The sequence below is a fragment of the Lepidochelys kempii genome, chromosome 1 (genome assembly GCF_965140265.1).
Source record: "Lepidochelys kempii isolate rLepKem1 chromosome 1, rLepKem1.hap2, whole genome shotgun sequence".
NCBI classification, from domain to species: domain Eukaryota; kingdom Metazoa; phylum Chordata; order Testudines; family Cheloniidae; genus Lepidochelys; species Lepidochelys kempii.
Window position 1 is genome coordinate 164,668,564 of NC_133256.1, and position 13,813 is coordinate 164,682,376.

Consider the following 13,813-nt stretch of genomic DNA (forward strand, 5'->3'; position numbering starts at 1 on the left):
CTTTTTCACATTGCTCCTGCAATGGTAAAACAGGATAGGAATGGTACTGAAAGTGGCTCTCTCAGTACAGACCATTTTATGTTTAATTACCCTACATTGTTATTTGCTATAAAAATTGTAAGTCATTTGTTATAGTATCTGTCAGGGTTCTCTCCCCACTCTGAACTCTAAGGTACAGATGTGGGGACCCGCATGAAAGACCCCCTAAGCTTATTTCTACCAGCTTAGGTTAAAACTTCCCCAAGGCACAAATTCTTTGCCCTTGGAGGGTACGCTGCAAGTGATTTAACAAAGAATCAGGGAAAGGACCACTTGGAGTTCCTATTCCCACAGAATATCCCCCCAAGCCCTTGCACCCCCTTTCCTGGGGAGGCTTGAGAATAATATCCTAACCAATTGGTTACAAAGTGATCACAGACCCAAACCCCTGGGTCTTAGGACAATAGAGAAATCAGTCAGGTTCTTAAAAGAAGGATTTTATTTTAAAAAAAGGTAAAAATCACCTCTGTAAAATCAGGATGGAAAATTACAGAGTAACAAAAGATTCAAAAACACAGCAGAACTTCCTCTAGGCTTAGTTTCAAAGTTACAAAAAACAGGAATAAACCTCCCTCCAGCAAAGGAAAAATTCACAAGCAGAACAAAAGATAATCTAACTGGCCTGGCTTTTACTTACAATTTTTGTAATATGAGAGACTTTTAGTTTTCTGACCTGATGCTCTCTGCTTCCCAAGAGAACACACAAAACAAAGCCTCCCCCCAAGATTTGAAAGTATCTTCTTTCCCCATTGGTCCTTTTGGTCAGGTGCCAACCAGGTTATTTGAGCTTCTTAACCCTTTACAGGTAAGGAGGAATTCTAGGCTACCCTTAGCTGTATGGTTATGACAGTATCTGTTACAATTGTTCCTCATTTATTTTCAGTTTCTTACACCAAATTTTGTTTTCAGCATGAGCTATAACATCAATGAAACTGAAATGATCTGCTCACTGCATCTTAGTTCTACCGAAAACAATCAGGAAAAAGCAATGAACTCAAAGGTGTCGTGAAGTTTGTGCTCAAATCAATTGGTTAGTCTCTAAGGTGCCACAAGTACTCCTTTTCTTTAAACAACAAACAATACAGTACAGGGAAGCAAATGAGAGACTTACTGAAACTTCACCCAATCTACTGGCTGTGAAGATTTAGATTTTAAATAAAAATGAAGTAGCAAGTTGAACTCAAATTGTAAACAAGAAAGGGAAACTTCCCCCAAGCAGGAGTGAGTCATGGTTTCCAATCTTATGCAAAACAGTCCTTCCTCTTCTACACCAGGCAACCCTGATTTTCCTTCCCTCATCATCACTTGTCACACTGACTTCAAACAAATGTATCCCTCTAATGTTTCATTTAAATACTCACACTTAAATACTTGTATGTGAGCACATTTTCAGGGTGCAGCTCAACAGAGACAGCGGTGGATTGTGGAACAGCTGCCCTTTCTGATCCATAGAAGTGCTTTTACCCAGTTGAGGCCTTTGGATGTTATCATAATTTAAATATTTACACTTGATCTAAGAATCTGATATGGCCCCTGCCACCATCAGATCTGAGCCACCTCACAACCTCCCTGTGCGTGGGAGTGTGCTATTATCCTCATTTTGTTGATGGTAACCTGGGGCACAGACAGAACTTATCCATGTCACACAGGACGTGTGACAGAGCAGGGAGTTGAACCCAACCCTTCCAAGCTCTAGGCTACGGTCATAACAACTGGATGATCCTTCTAGTCCCACTAATACCACCAATACTGTCTCCAAGGAAATACCAGGTCCTGTAGTGTTCCCTCACATGTTAAATAGACTTTGCTGAAATCCATGCTTATATACACAGCTGAACAAACCATACCCATCTGCCAATGCACAAGGCCAGAATTTAAAGCAGCAATACTTACCCTTTGACTCTCAAATCACATAACTCTCCCTACGTCCTACATTCAGCAATGTTCTTAGGTTTCAGGATCCTTGGTGGTTGCCATAAGGAAGATAGAGCAGTTTAAAGCACATGCAGTCAATAGTGTTCAACATACAAAATATCCTTGCATAGGAAAACGTGTGGTCAAAAGTCAAACGCTTATGGAAGAAGTCAAAGCGACAGCAGTCAGAAGTGTCAGCAGGGCTCCTTCAACTATGCTGATGCTAAGTAAAAGTCTGGGCTGAAGGACTAAGCCCTGAGCTTTGGAATGATGTCAAATGCAGTCACATACAGGGCCAAACAAAGAGTTGAAGGAAACCAATCAAAGGCAGAGACACCGAAAGGTTGGGAAGTAAAAAGGTTTGAAGAATGTTCAACTGTCATGGAAAAGGTGATGGGCTGAGGGGGTTTCATTTCTAAAGTAGCCTAAATCAGTGGTTCTCAAAGCCGGTCTGCCACTTGTGCAGGGAAAGCCCCTGGTGGGCCGGACCGGTTTGTTTACCTGCCGTGTCCACAGGTTCAGCCGATCATGGCTCCCACTGGCCGTGGTTCGCCGCTCCAGGCCAATGGGGGCTGCGGGAAGCGGCAGGGGCCGAGGGACGTGCTGGCTGCCCTTCCCGCAGCCCCCATTGGCCTGGAGCAGTGAACCGCGGCCAGTGAGAGCCGCGATTGGCCGAACCTGCAGATGCGGCAGGTAAACAAACTGGCCCGGCCCGCCAGGGGCTTTCCCTGAACAAGCGGCAGATCGGCTTTGAGAACCATTGGCCTAAATTACATGTGTTAAGGAAGTGTGGGATGCTGAAACTCTTCAGTGGGATAAGGGCCCAAAAGACTCTGGGGCTGCTCTGAGGCAGTCTTTATGCATTGCAATACAGCAGAAAAGGAAAAGGTAAGCACACTGGCCAGATCCTCAGCTGGTATAAATCAGCATAGCTCTACTGACGTCAATGAAGTTGCACTGATATATACATATATAGCAGCTGAGGATCTGGCCTCCTGTCTTTAGTCCAAACTTTAAGCTGTTCCTGGGAACTGGTTTTAGGGCTGACTCAACTAACAACAATGAAAATGTAAACCTGGGTCCAAGCTCTCTCCTTCCGCTTGGCTGCCTGCAGGATTTCCCTGCACACTCATCTCTCTCTTAGGCCAGGTCTGCACCTGAAACTGTTCTTGCTAGAATACTGTCTCTTAATGGGGATGATACGTAGAGACATTTTTAAACTGGCAAAACCATTAGTGCTGACACAGTTATGCTGGCATAAAACGCTTTTGCTGGTACAGCTTATTTAGTGTAGCAATTGGTGTAAGCTGTACTGCCAAAAGCACTTTTTTGCCAGCATTGTGTGCCTCTGCACTAGGAAGTTTTGCTGGTATAGCTATACCAGAATAGCTGGAGCCAGGTATCTTTCCTAGCGTGGTGCAGGGTAGGCCTTAATCTGGTCAAAGAACTATTCCCATCTCTTCATAGGCAGGGTGAAGTTAATGAACCACAGCTGGCTCCCTGAGTCAGCTGGAATCAGTCAGCATTCCCTGTGGGATAACACCTACTCGCAGGGTCGGTCAACAGAAAAACCTGGCCTTATTAGGCTAAAAAAAAAAAGTCTTTCACTTTGCAGTGCACATTGAAAAGATCAAGTAATTCACTAAATCTTTTCCAAACCAAAACCTGTGAAAGGAATGCATTAACCATAATAACTGCTGTGGAAAGGGGGCTCTCACGTCCCAGCGAATGAAAAACTAGTCCTATCTCAAATTTACACTGTATTGCATGTTTAACACAATGTGCATAATTTGGAAAAGTGGCCTAGCTAAATGAAGTAGGCTAATGTCATCCTTTCCCATCTCCTTAATCTGTGTTCCTTCCCTTAACAGGACACTAATCAGTGTTCAGATTTTCCAGTTCAGCAACTGATTGCTGCTAAGCCAGCTGAGCAAGTCCCGCTTCTCTTTTCTAATTTTTTTCCCAAACTCAATTTTGAGTTTAAAACAATCCCTATTTTTTTCTTTCAAAGGATTCATACAACTACATTGTACCTGGGGGCTTGAACAGGGACAGCACAGTGATCTCATAAGTATTACCACTAGGAAGTGACATTTTTCCTCCTTTTGTTCTGCTAGGTCCCTACAGACTGCCGTTCAATTATTGGAGACATTCTACTTAAAGGCAGGAAGGCTGCATTTTCAATGTAGATAAATTTCTGATTTAATTTTCTGTGTGACTGAACTAAATCAAATATGATTAGTCCATGAACACTCTTGAAGTGAAGATTATGACCCTTATCAAAGAGCCTCATGGAGAATAACTTGAAATCAGATCAGCAGGCTCTAAAAATATACTTTGATATAAACATTAGCAAAAATGGCCACAATACTCACAAAAATACTTGTCTAACATGCTACCAATCCTAAGGGGAGGTGGGGGTGGGATTTATTTTGGCTCCTATGAATTAAAAGGTTGCTAAACTCAAGGACAGACATACGTAACAACTGAATATGCCTCAGGTAAGTGCTTTATCGCATTTTTATCTTTAATCCTTTTTTCAGCAGTACATGCCACTGAAGGTCCTGATGCCAGTTTACACTTCTTACCCATGCATATCTTCCCTGCGAGTGAATTTTTTTTTCCATGGTGAGGGCATATGTTCCTGTTACCTGCATACAGAAAAAAGAGCCCAACTGTGAAGCTCCTACTCATACTGAATAGCACCTTACTCTTGCTATTGAAATCAATGGGACTACTTGTGGCGTTAAGCTTCAGCATACATTAGGGACTCGTCACCTAGGCCTGTGTGCATTCTGCATGAGCATCAAGGTGGGGTTTGGCTAACCATGGCTCTGAGCGAATACACACACTTTTGAGAAAAAATATGACTTCACTGTGGCTTAACTTCAAGGGCTCCCACACTTTTTACCTCTTTTGCATACAACCCTATTGAACCAAACCTGTTAACCTGCCTAATGCTAGCAGGGTTTTAGCTCCAGCTATACTGAGCTCAATTATATTTACTGGGGGGGAAGTTTGAGTTGGGATGGGTTGGAGCAATAGCAGAAGGGCCTTAGGGAGCCCTGGATGGTTTTGTCTAGCTCCACCTGCCTTATTAATAATACAAATATTTTACATTGCTTTAGCACATGGCAGTTCCAAAGTACTGTAGAAGCCTGTCCTAATTAACCTGTTAACTAATAAATGCCATGTCCTTATGGAACACAAATACCTAATCCTGTATTATGCTGCTTTATTACTTTTCTTTCTGCAAAGGTGTATGTTTTTCACTTATGTACAGGAATTCATCTTCAACTAGTCAATAAAGAACAACAACGAACTATAAATACTTGCAGAATTTGTTCCACACTGGGTTATGTAGTCAAGGGTTTGAAACAGTCCTTTTATTATTGATATATTTTTTTACTTTACAAATAATTATATATAGTTACACGTGTCCCTTCACAGAAGGTACATTAAAAACAAAAAGCTTGGATCATCCAAAATAAACACTTTGTTGTTCATTAATATAAAACGGACTGATATTTCTAGTAAGAGACATATCCAAACCGCTGTTCATCCAAATTTCTTGCATTATCTGTTCTCGGCGCTCTATCCTTTCAGCCAGTTCAGCTGCTTCTGTTGAATTATAACCCGAGTAAGAAGTCCTATAAAACCCTGTTAGCTCATTTGGCAAATCTGAATCCAAAGAATCTTCCTCTTCTTCATCATCACTGTGATCATCTGCTTTGTCACTTTCCAGCACTGAATGATCTTTCATTCTGTGCAGTTTTGGGAAGTCGTTAGTGCACGACACATGTATCACCAAAGCGCACAGTGTGAAGACTAAGCCAATACACACACTAGACACAAACAGGAGAGCAGCTCTTTCAGGGTGATCTAAAATTCAAAACAAAAAGCCAGACTTAAAACATCTGTAAACAAAAGCTGAGAACGGATACAAAAGTCAGCGGTCATTTCCAAAGAGCCCTACATGATGTTGGGTAAGTTTGGCACTTCGTTAGCCTTATCTGCCATGCAACAAAAAGTCTGTATACATGTAATCTAAATCCTGTCTAGTCAATTTCTTTAATTACTGTGCAAAAAGACTTGCCCCTAAAAGTATTAGGCTGTGTGTTATGAATAGTTTACTAGCACTCTTAACAACTGGCTGGTGGCCATGCCACCTTTTCCAGCCCTCTTGCCATAGTGGGCATGGCCTGGGAAAAAGGGGGCATGGGCAGAGAGCTTCTGTGTTCTGGTGAACTCTGGTTGCCAGAATAGTCCCTTGGGCTGTTGCAGCCTTCATGACAAAGGGTACATCTACATTTGAGCTGGGAGGTGTGATTCCTAGCTAGCGTAGGCGTACTCTGCTCTAGCTAGCATGCTAAAAATAGCAGTGCAACCAGGGTAGCCAGGGTAGTGGCTCTGGCTCGCCGTCTGAGTACATACCTGCCCAGCCCCCCTGGATACATTTAGGGGTTAGCCCCCAGATACATGGCTGCTATCTCCAGATACACAGCTATATTTAGTGCTCTAGCATAAGCAGCACTCATGTGGGTACATCTATCTCACCTGAGAATAGCACCTGTGAGCTCAAATGCCACTCAGGACCAGACCAACACGTGCAGTCTGAGTATCAGGGAAACCCAAAGGTATCTTACCCATTTGCAGCTTTCCCGTCCCCCAAGCTGTCACATGCCAAATGGCAAATCCTGATGATCTGAGCCATAATCTGCAGTCACTCCATCTCGGGCTGTGCTCTTGTCAAATGTCATAAGTAAAGGCCAGAGAATGCCAATGTACAAGGGGGTGCAGAGGGGCTACCCAAACCTCCTGATTCTGGTATGTCCATTCTGGTTCACCAAAGAATGTCATGTGAGGTCTCAAATAAAAGCTGGTGTCACACTGGTCAGCAATAGCATTGTGAAATGAATGTACAGACAATATGTAAGGAGTTATGCATAGATACTAAAAATATGTTCTTGAGTTTGTGTCGAGAGACTAGTCACCAGCATAGGTGAAAAACAGGTTCTCTCCAGAAAGGTTTATCTATCTGACTGTTCTCATGTAAATTAAGTGTTGTATGTTTCACAGTGGGTCTCCTATAACCAGTCTCACCTGAAGGCAAATGAAGGATTGCAAGAATTTTAAAAAGAAACTAAGCAGAAAGGAAAAGCAGTGGGGGGAGGAGTGGAGCACAGAGAACTCCATCTGCAGGTACACATCAAATGTTTACTCCACTATATTTGGGAGGGAAAGAAGACACCTGGGCACCCTTTACTGAGGAAGAAAAGGATAGCACTTTTGCTTCATGAAAAAAAGGAACCTCAATCAGGCTAGATTGAAAATGCTGCTGTGAATTTTGGGTGAGATAAGCTTCTTTAGATAGAAGGTTAAGTTTAGTCTCTAGAAAGTGTGTTATGATTTTGTTTTATATGTAACCGTTTGTTTCTGCTACCCATTATCACTTAAATCTCTGTTTTTTTATAACAAACATTCTTATTTTCACTGTACCTACATCTAAGTGCTGGGGTGTAAAGAAAAATGCTGTTCTTAATTGAATCTTACACGCTGGTGTACTGTTCCTTCGGGAACAGCAAGCCTGGTAATGCTGTGAGTGTTCTGTGAATAAGGGGCTGGACACTGCTGGGAACACTCTGAGAACTCAGGAGACTGGTGTGTGCCTGTCCCTACGTGTACAACCAGACTAAGACCTGTTGAGGCCTGGAAGGCACTGCTTGTGCTGCCAGAGGCTGTTGGTTTCAGGGAGCTGATGCACAGCAGGCAGAGACGCTGCTTCATGGTGAAGGGCAAGTGACGGCAAGGTGCCTCACAACCCTGGTGTAATGGGGTTGACATCTACCTCTCACAAATGCCCTCTTTTGGTATGGTATGTCTGCAGTCTTTCCATTTATGGTGACCCATCAATAGTGTCTCAGGTGGTCCGGCTGAGTCACACACACTGTCTGTATGTGAAACAGAACAAACCCTTTCCAGAGTACACAGTCTTTAACTTGCCCCAGGCATGGTATAGGCCATATCCTCAAGGCTTCTTCGCTGGAGACACTGTCTTCCTGTGGCCCTCCCTGGGCTCAGTCCTTACTCAGTCCTAGCAGTCATCCAGGAGATCCTTCTTTGCTCCCCCGGTCCCAGCCTGCAGACTATCTTAGGCTCAGTTCCAGCAGCGAGCCAGGAGCTCTCTCTTGCTCCCCTGGTCCCTTCCCACACTGAGCTGTCCATGGTCCTACTTCTCTTTCAGACAGTCAGGAACACAGTTCTCCCTCCTCCAACTCCAGGCAGTAACTGACTGATGCTCTGTTCTGCGGCTCCTTTTATATGGTCCTGCTGGGCCCTGATTGACTGCTCCCTGAAGCCTCTCTCATTGTTGGCAATTTCTCCGCAACCACTCTTGGCCGCTTGGAGGACTTCTCTTCTGCTCCTCTCTGAGATGGAGTGTGGCAGGACCCTGAGGCCTCCAGTATTTGTATGAGAGACCTCTAAAGCAAAGGTGTGCTACAGGAAGGTGTGATGGTGACTCAGTAGGGAATACTCTTGTATCTGATTCAGTAGTTAATGTCTTTCCCAGTACAGTGCTAGGGGACACTGTGTTGCAGCGGTGTCATATTTCAAATGTTATGTAAAACTAAAGCCGTAATTGCTTGTGCTCATTTACAGATTCCATGACCTCTTCTGAAAGAGTAGAAATGTTGGCTCCAGGGCTGCTCCCAAATTTCAACTTGTGGTGTTATAGTCTGTCTACCTACATTTTTTTCTCAGTTTTCAGTTAGCTGGTGATATTATTGATACGAGCTGGGTGATACCTTGTTATGGGTTGAGTTGAAAGCCCATTGAGAGTGGTAGGTGTGAACTCATCCTTCATTTAATATAATTGTAAGCATAAGCCCCACTGAAGGCAAAAAATGTGTGTGAACCCATTCAGGAGTTTTTGGCTGAATGCTGTTTTGGGTAGGAGTGTGTGTGTAGAAGAGAGTCGCTGTAGTTAATCCACCTCCCTGAGAGGCAGTAGCTAAATCAATGGAAGAATTCTTTTGTCCTAGCACTGTCTACACTAGGGTTTAGGTCACTGCTAGGTTTAACTACGTCACTCAAGGTTGTGGATTTTTCACACCTCTGAGTGATGTAGCTAGGTCAACCTAACTTTTCAGTGTAGATCAGCCCTGAGAATGAGAGACAACCTAAAGGAGCAGCTGAAAGCTGAAGGTGGCTGACTCTGGAAGAACCCTGGGAAGAGATTTTTGGGTTATGGGTGCAGGCTAAAAGAGTGCTCTTGGTGCTGGGAGCAAAAGAAGCTGTTTCTTGCTATTTGATCCCCTTTGCATTCAGAGACACAGGATTTTGTACATTCTTTGTAAATAAACAAAACTGGATCAAAAAAACTCCTATTACCAATTTCTACTTCTAACTGGAATATCTATAGGGCCCCAAACTTTGACTAGCCACTCAGATCTAAAAGGGGCAACATTATCTTATATTTATTTTCCTAAATCCTGCTTTGTAGGGTTGCTGGGTCAGAATTCCCACATCGCCAATGGTGGACACAGACTGAACATCCAACTAGACCATCTTAAAGATCTAGCTAGAGGTTGATCTGGGTGGCACTCTGCAACAAGACCACGTCCCTTTGGGATTTGCCTTGATGATTGGTGGTGGTGGTGGTGGCAATGGGTCAGAATTCCTGTCATGTGCCATCCCAGAGGTGGCTGAATTTTAATTGTGCTTCAGTGATCCTTGTATACACGGACCAAAACTTCCAGAAATGGATTCCTAAAGATAGGCTCCTACATAAGTGCCTAATTTTCAAAAGTGCTGAGCACACAGCGGCTCCCATTGAAATCACTCATTTTAAAAATCTTGGCTGCAGCCTCTAAAAGAGTTTGGGATCCTTCGGGATGGAACATATTACATAAATGTCAGTTGCTATGTTATGATCGTCTCACCCTCCCGGCAGCGTGGTAATGCTCTACCAGCACAGTTACTAGAAGTAACAGGATTACCAAACACAGTACAAGGAGGGGGAAAAAACCCAACGTTTTCCTACCTCTAACGTAAGCAAATGTAGCCAAAGAGTTGCTAATAATAATTCCATCTTTCTTTGGAAGCCTTGATTCCCTGGGGTCAATGTTTATATCTGTAATGTGAAAATACAAGACAAATTCAATTACAGTATGTTACGCTTGATAATGCTACTAAATTCTAATTTTTCATTCAAGTTCTTTAAATCCAACAGGTCATCTAACTGAACTCGTGGAAAAATGTAGGACTGACAGTGTTATAGTTTCAGGGACTTTGCAAAACATTAGACCAAACCCGTGATCTACAAACAAAAATATAACGGACAGTTAGAAAACTACGAAGTTGTTATTAAACAGCAGCTATGACCAATCCCATTTAGTGCCTGAACCAAAGCCCAATGAGGCCAAAGGAAAGATTCCCAATTACTTCACTGAGCTTTCGATCAGACCCTAAATGAATCACTTCCCAAAACAATCTCTGCAGTATCCTAGAAATGGTGGCAATAGAGCCGAGGTGGGCAAACTACGGCCCACGGGCCACATCCGGCCTGTGGGATCCTCCTGCCCGGCCCCTGAGCTCCTGCCGCAAGAGTCTAGGCCCCGGCCCGTCACCAGCAGCCTCAGCTCACTGCTCCGCCGGCGCCGTGCTCTGGGCGGCAGGGCAGTGAGCTCCTGGGGCAGTCCAGCGGCAGAGCCCGGCCTGACCCGGTGCTCTGTGCTGCGTGGTGGTGGCATGGCCCGGCTCCAGCCGGGCGGCATGGCTGTAGTGCTGCCAGCCACCAGTGCTCCAGGCAGTGCGGTAAGGGAGCAGGGAGTGGGGGGTTGGGGTTGGATAGAGGGCAGGGGAGTTCAGGGTGGTGGTCAGAGGGCAGAGGTGTGGATAGGGGTCAGGGCAGGAACAGGGAGTTGAATGGGGGCAGGAGTCCCGGGGTGGGGGAAGTAAGGAAGGAGAGTGGGGGTTGGATGGGGCGGCGGGGGGCAGGGGTTCCGGGGCAGTCAGGGGACAGGAAGAAGGGGTGGTTGGATAGGGCAGGGGTCCCAGGGGGAAGTCAGGAATGAGAGGAGGGGTTGGATGGGGCAGCGGGGGGCAGTTAGGGGCAGGGGTCCAGGGGCGGTCAGGGGACAGGGAGTGGGGGTTTGTGGATGAGGCAGGGGTCCCGGGAGGGTCGTCAGGGAACAGAGGGGGTTGGATGAGGCAGGAGTCCCGGGGGGGGGAGCAGATAGGAGGTGGGGGCCGGGCTATGACTTCCTCCCCTAACTGGCCCTCCATACAATTTCCGAAACCCGATGCGGCCCTCAGCTCAAAAAGTTTGCCCGCCCTTGCAATAGAGGATGTGTGCTAGCCACACCATTCATTTTCTCCGCTGTTCACAAAATTACATTTCAGCCTTACTCATACATGGTTATCCAGTCTGAAACAATCATATACTCAATGTTACTGTTCACATCTCTTGACCACAGTTAAGAAAGATGTACAATAGTTATGGATAACAACAATGTGCCCATGTCCCAGTGATGGAAATGTCAAAATGCAATATGTTTAAAGTTCTGTTTAAAGTGACTTCAGTGGCTTAATTAAAGATCACAGCTCATAGTATGTAGTGTAAGGGGATGGCTAGAAGATAACTCGTTTTTTATGTGCAGTTTCCCCTCTACCTTATTCCAATCTCAATTTAATAAATTAATAGACAAGAATGAAATATGCTAAGACATTAATAAGATTATACTGTGCATGGCTGCTTCCCAGGGAATGAAAGTGACCAGACTGAGAAGCAGCTGAGGAGAACAGCGATGAAAATGAACAGTACAAGTGTTGCTACTCTGATTCTTGAGGAAATCTTGTGTATATAAACACATTGTTGATCAAGGTTGCTTTTTTCAGAAAATCTTTAGCTCTGTAGACAAACAACCACATCATGTAGCTTGTTTGGTTTGAACATGCAGTTTCAGGCAAATGACTTCTCCACACTTTAAGGCACCCCTTTAAATATTCAGAAGCGCTGGCAGTGAACTACAGCGCACATTGGGCATGTGCGTTCTGGAGAAGAGACAGAATTCCTGGCTGTGCCTCCTCAAAAGGTGGACATAACGAGGCAGCGATTGGCACACTCGGGTCCTGAAGAAAAGGGGTAGCTCCTCACTTACCAGAGCCACTGAGCATCTATTGAGTCAACAGATTCTTCCACAGGAATAGGTGTGGGAAGCATGTCCTCACCCCTCAGCTGCAAGCTTACCAGCTTCACCTCTCAAATTTAGGACCAAATCTTGCAATCCTGGCTCGAGCCAACATCTTATATATATTTTACAGGCATTTGGACTGCTGGATTTGGCCCACAATAACTTATTTAATATCAGGCCCTAGAATTTTGCCTTTGTTCCTGAATGGATTTCTCATTGTGAAATTCCCACATTACAGTATCATCAGAATCTAATTGTGTAGAACTCATTCTATTGATGATAAAACATCTTTTTTTTTTTTTTTAGCATCTTTCAGCGGTCAGAGCCAGTTTTAACACATGATTTTACTATTTCCCCCTCTTTATTCTAATACAGCTATGTCCATCTGTGATCAGACATATTTCCTATTTTGACTTAAAGACAAATGATGGTAATAAAACCATAAAAATTACCATATTCACCGTCGTTCTGCTTCAGAGAAGGATTTAGATTAGAAATCATTGGATCAACTGCTGTAAGTATGATTTTGGGAACTAAAAAGAAAAAAGAAAAATTGTGCACTGTCAATTTTAAGAACATTACGCTGTCTGAGCTGTTATCTTAATCACACTGCAAATAAGGAAAATTCACTATAAACTATGGCCCAGAATAATAATCAAACCCATCATTAATCCATTTTAAATGTGCACAATCAACACCTTTATGATTACTGTAACACAAAAGACCAGGGCTGTAATTTTCTGCAGGCCTCGTCCACTAAAGAACATTCATACAAAGGCTCTAGTCCTGCAGCTGGATTCGCACAGGCAGACCCTTGTGTCTGCATGCAGCTCAAGTGCAGCCAATGTGGCTGCATGAGGGTGGTAGGGTCTGCTCTTCTGGGTTGGACTGAAGGAACAGGGCCAGAGTTTGTGCTCCCAGAGCCACAGTTACCGAAAGAGCTAAATTTCTCCTGTTAATAACAAAAGATTAATCAAATGGAGAGCAGTTTTCTTTCTTTCAGGGGCAAGATCTTTCTTTTTCTGCTGCTTTTCTTACGTTCCTACTTGTAGTCAAAAGTAATAGATGCTAAAAGAAACAAGTTCTTGTTAAATCCCTTAGCTCCAGGTGAGAGCAAGGGTCTGGACTGCTGCCAAAGATCTGTCTCACAGGGCATGGTTTCCATAAGACATAACTATCCAATAGCTAGATCCAGCTTTCGGGACCAAAAGGAAATGCCAATGAACAGGAAATAATGAGGCATACTTTTGATAGACCTTAAATTGTGCCAACCGCTGCTTTTGATGAGGAGAATAGATCAAGTCTGTAACGGTCAGTAAAGAAAAGTTTGAAGCTCTGTGTGACGTGCTCTGTGACTTTCCTGAGGAGAAGTTTTTGTTCTACTTCAAGTGGTGGACTCTACTAGTATTCCGTTGTGGGTGTGTATGCACTCCATGTGCCAGAGAGCCTGCAGTGGAATATAGAGACCACACAACTTGAAGAACTCCAGTTACGGTAAGGTAAGTAACCGGAGAGTGTTCCAGATGGAATGAGCTCTTAGGCCATGTCTACACTATGGTGCTGCAACTGTGTTGCTGTTGTGTAGATGCTTCGTACAGCGACAGAAGGAGTTTTTCCATCACTGCAGTTAATCCACCCCTCTGAGTGCTGGTAGCTACATCGAA

The 13,813-nt window shown here is 44.1% G+C and overlaps 1 protein-coding gene across 2 annotated transcripts in view; it reads right to left on the reverse strand.

Annotated features, from left to right (window-relative positions):
* Nucleotides 1-5,338: 5,338 nt before the first annotated feature.
* EVA1C (eva-1 homolog C) overlaps nucleotides 5,339-13,813 on the reverse strand; it is a 62,870-nt gene continuing 54,395 nt past the window's right edge. For both annotated transcript variants that reach the window (XM_073362288.1, XM_073362279.1), the window contains exons 6-8: nucleotides 12,602-12,682; nucleotides 9,998-10,087; nucleotides 5,339-5,835 (exon numbers count right to left, since the gene is read on the reverse strand). In XM_073362288.1, the coding sequence (XP_073218389.1) occupies nucleotides 5,432-5,835; nucleotides 9,998-10,087; nucleotides 12,602-12,682 (575 nt within the window). In that variant the 3' untranslated portion in view covers nucleotides 5,339-5,431. The remainder of the gene's footprint in view (nucleotides 5,836-9,997; nucleotides 10,088-12,601; nucleotides 12,683-13,813) is intronic.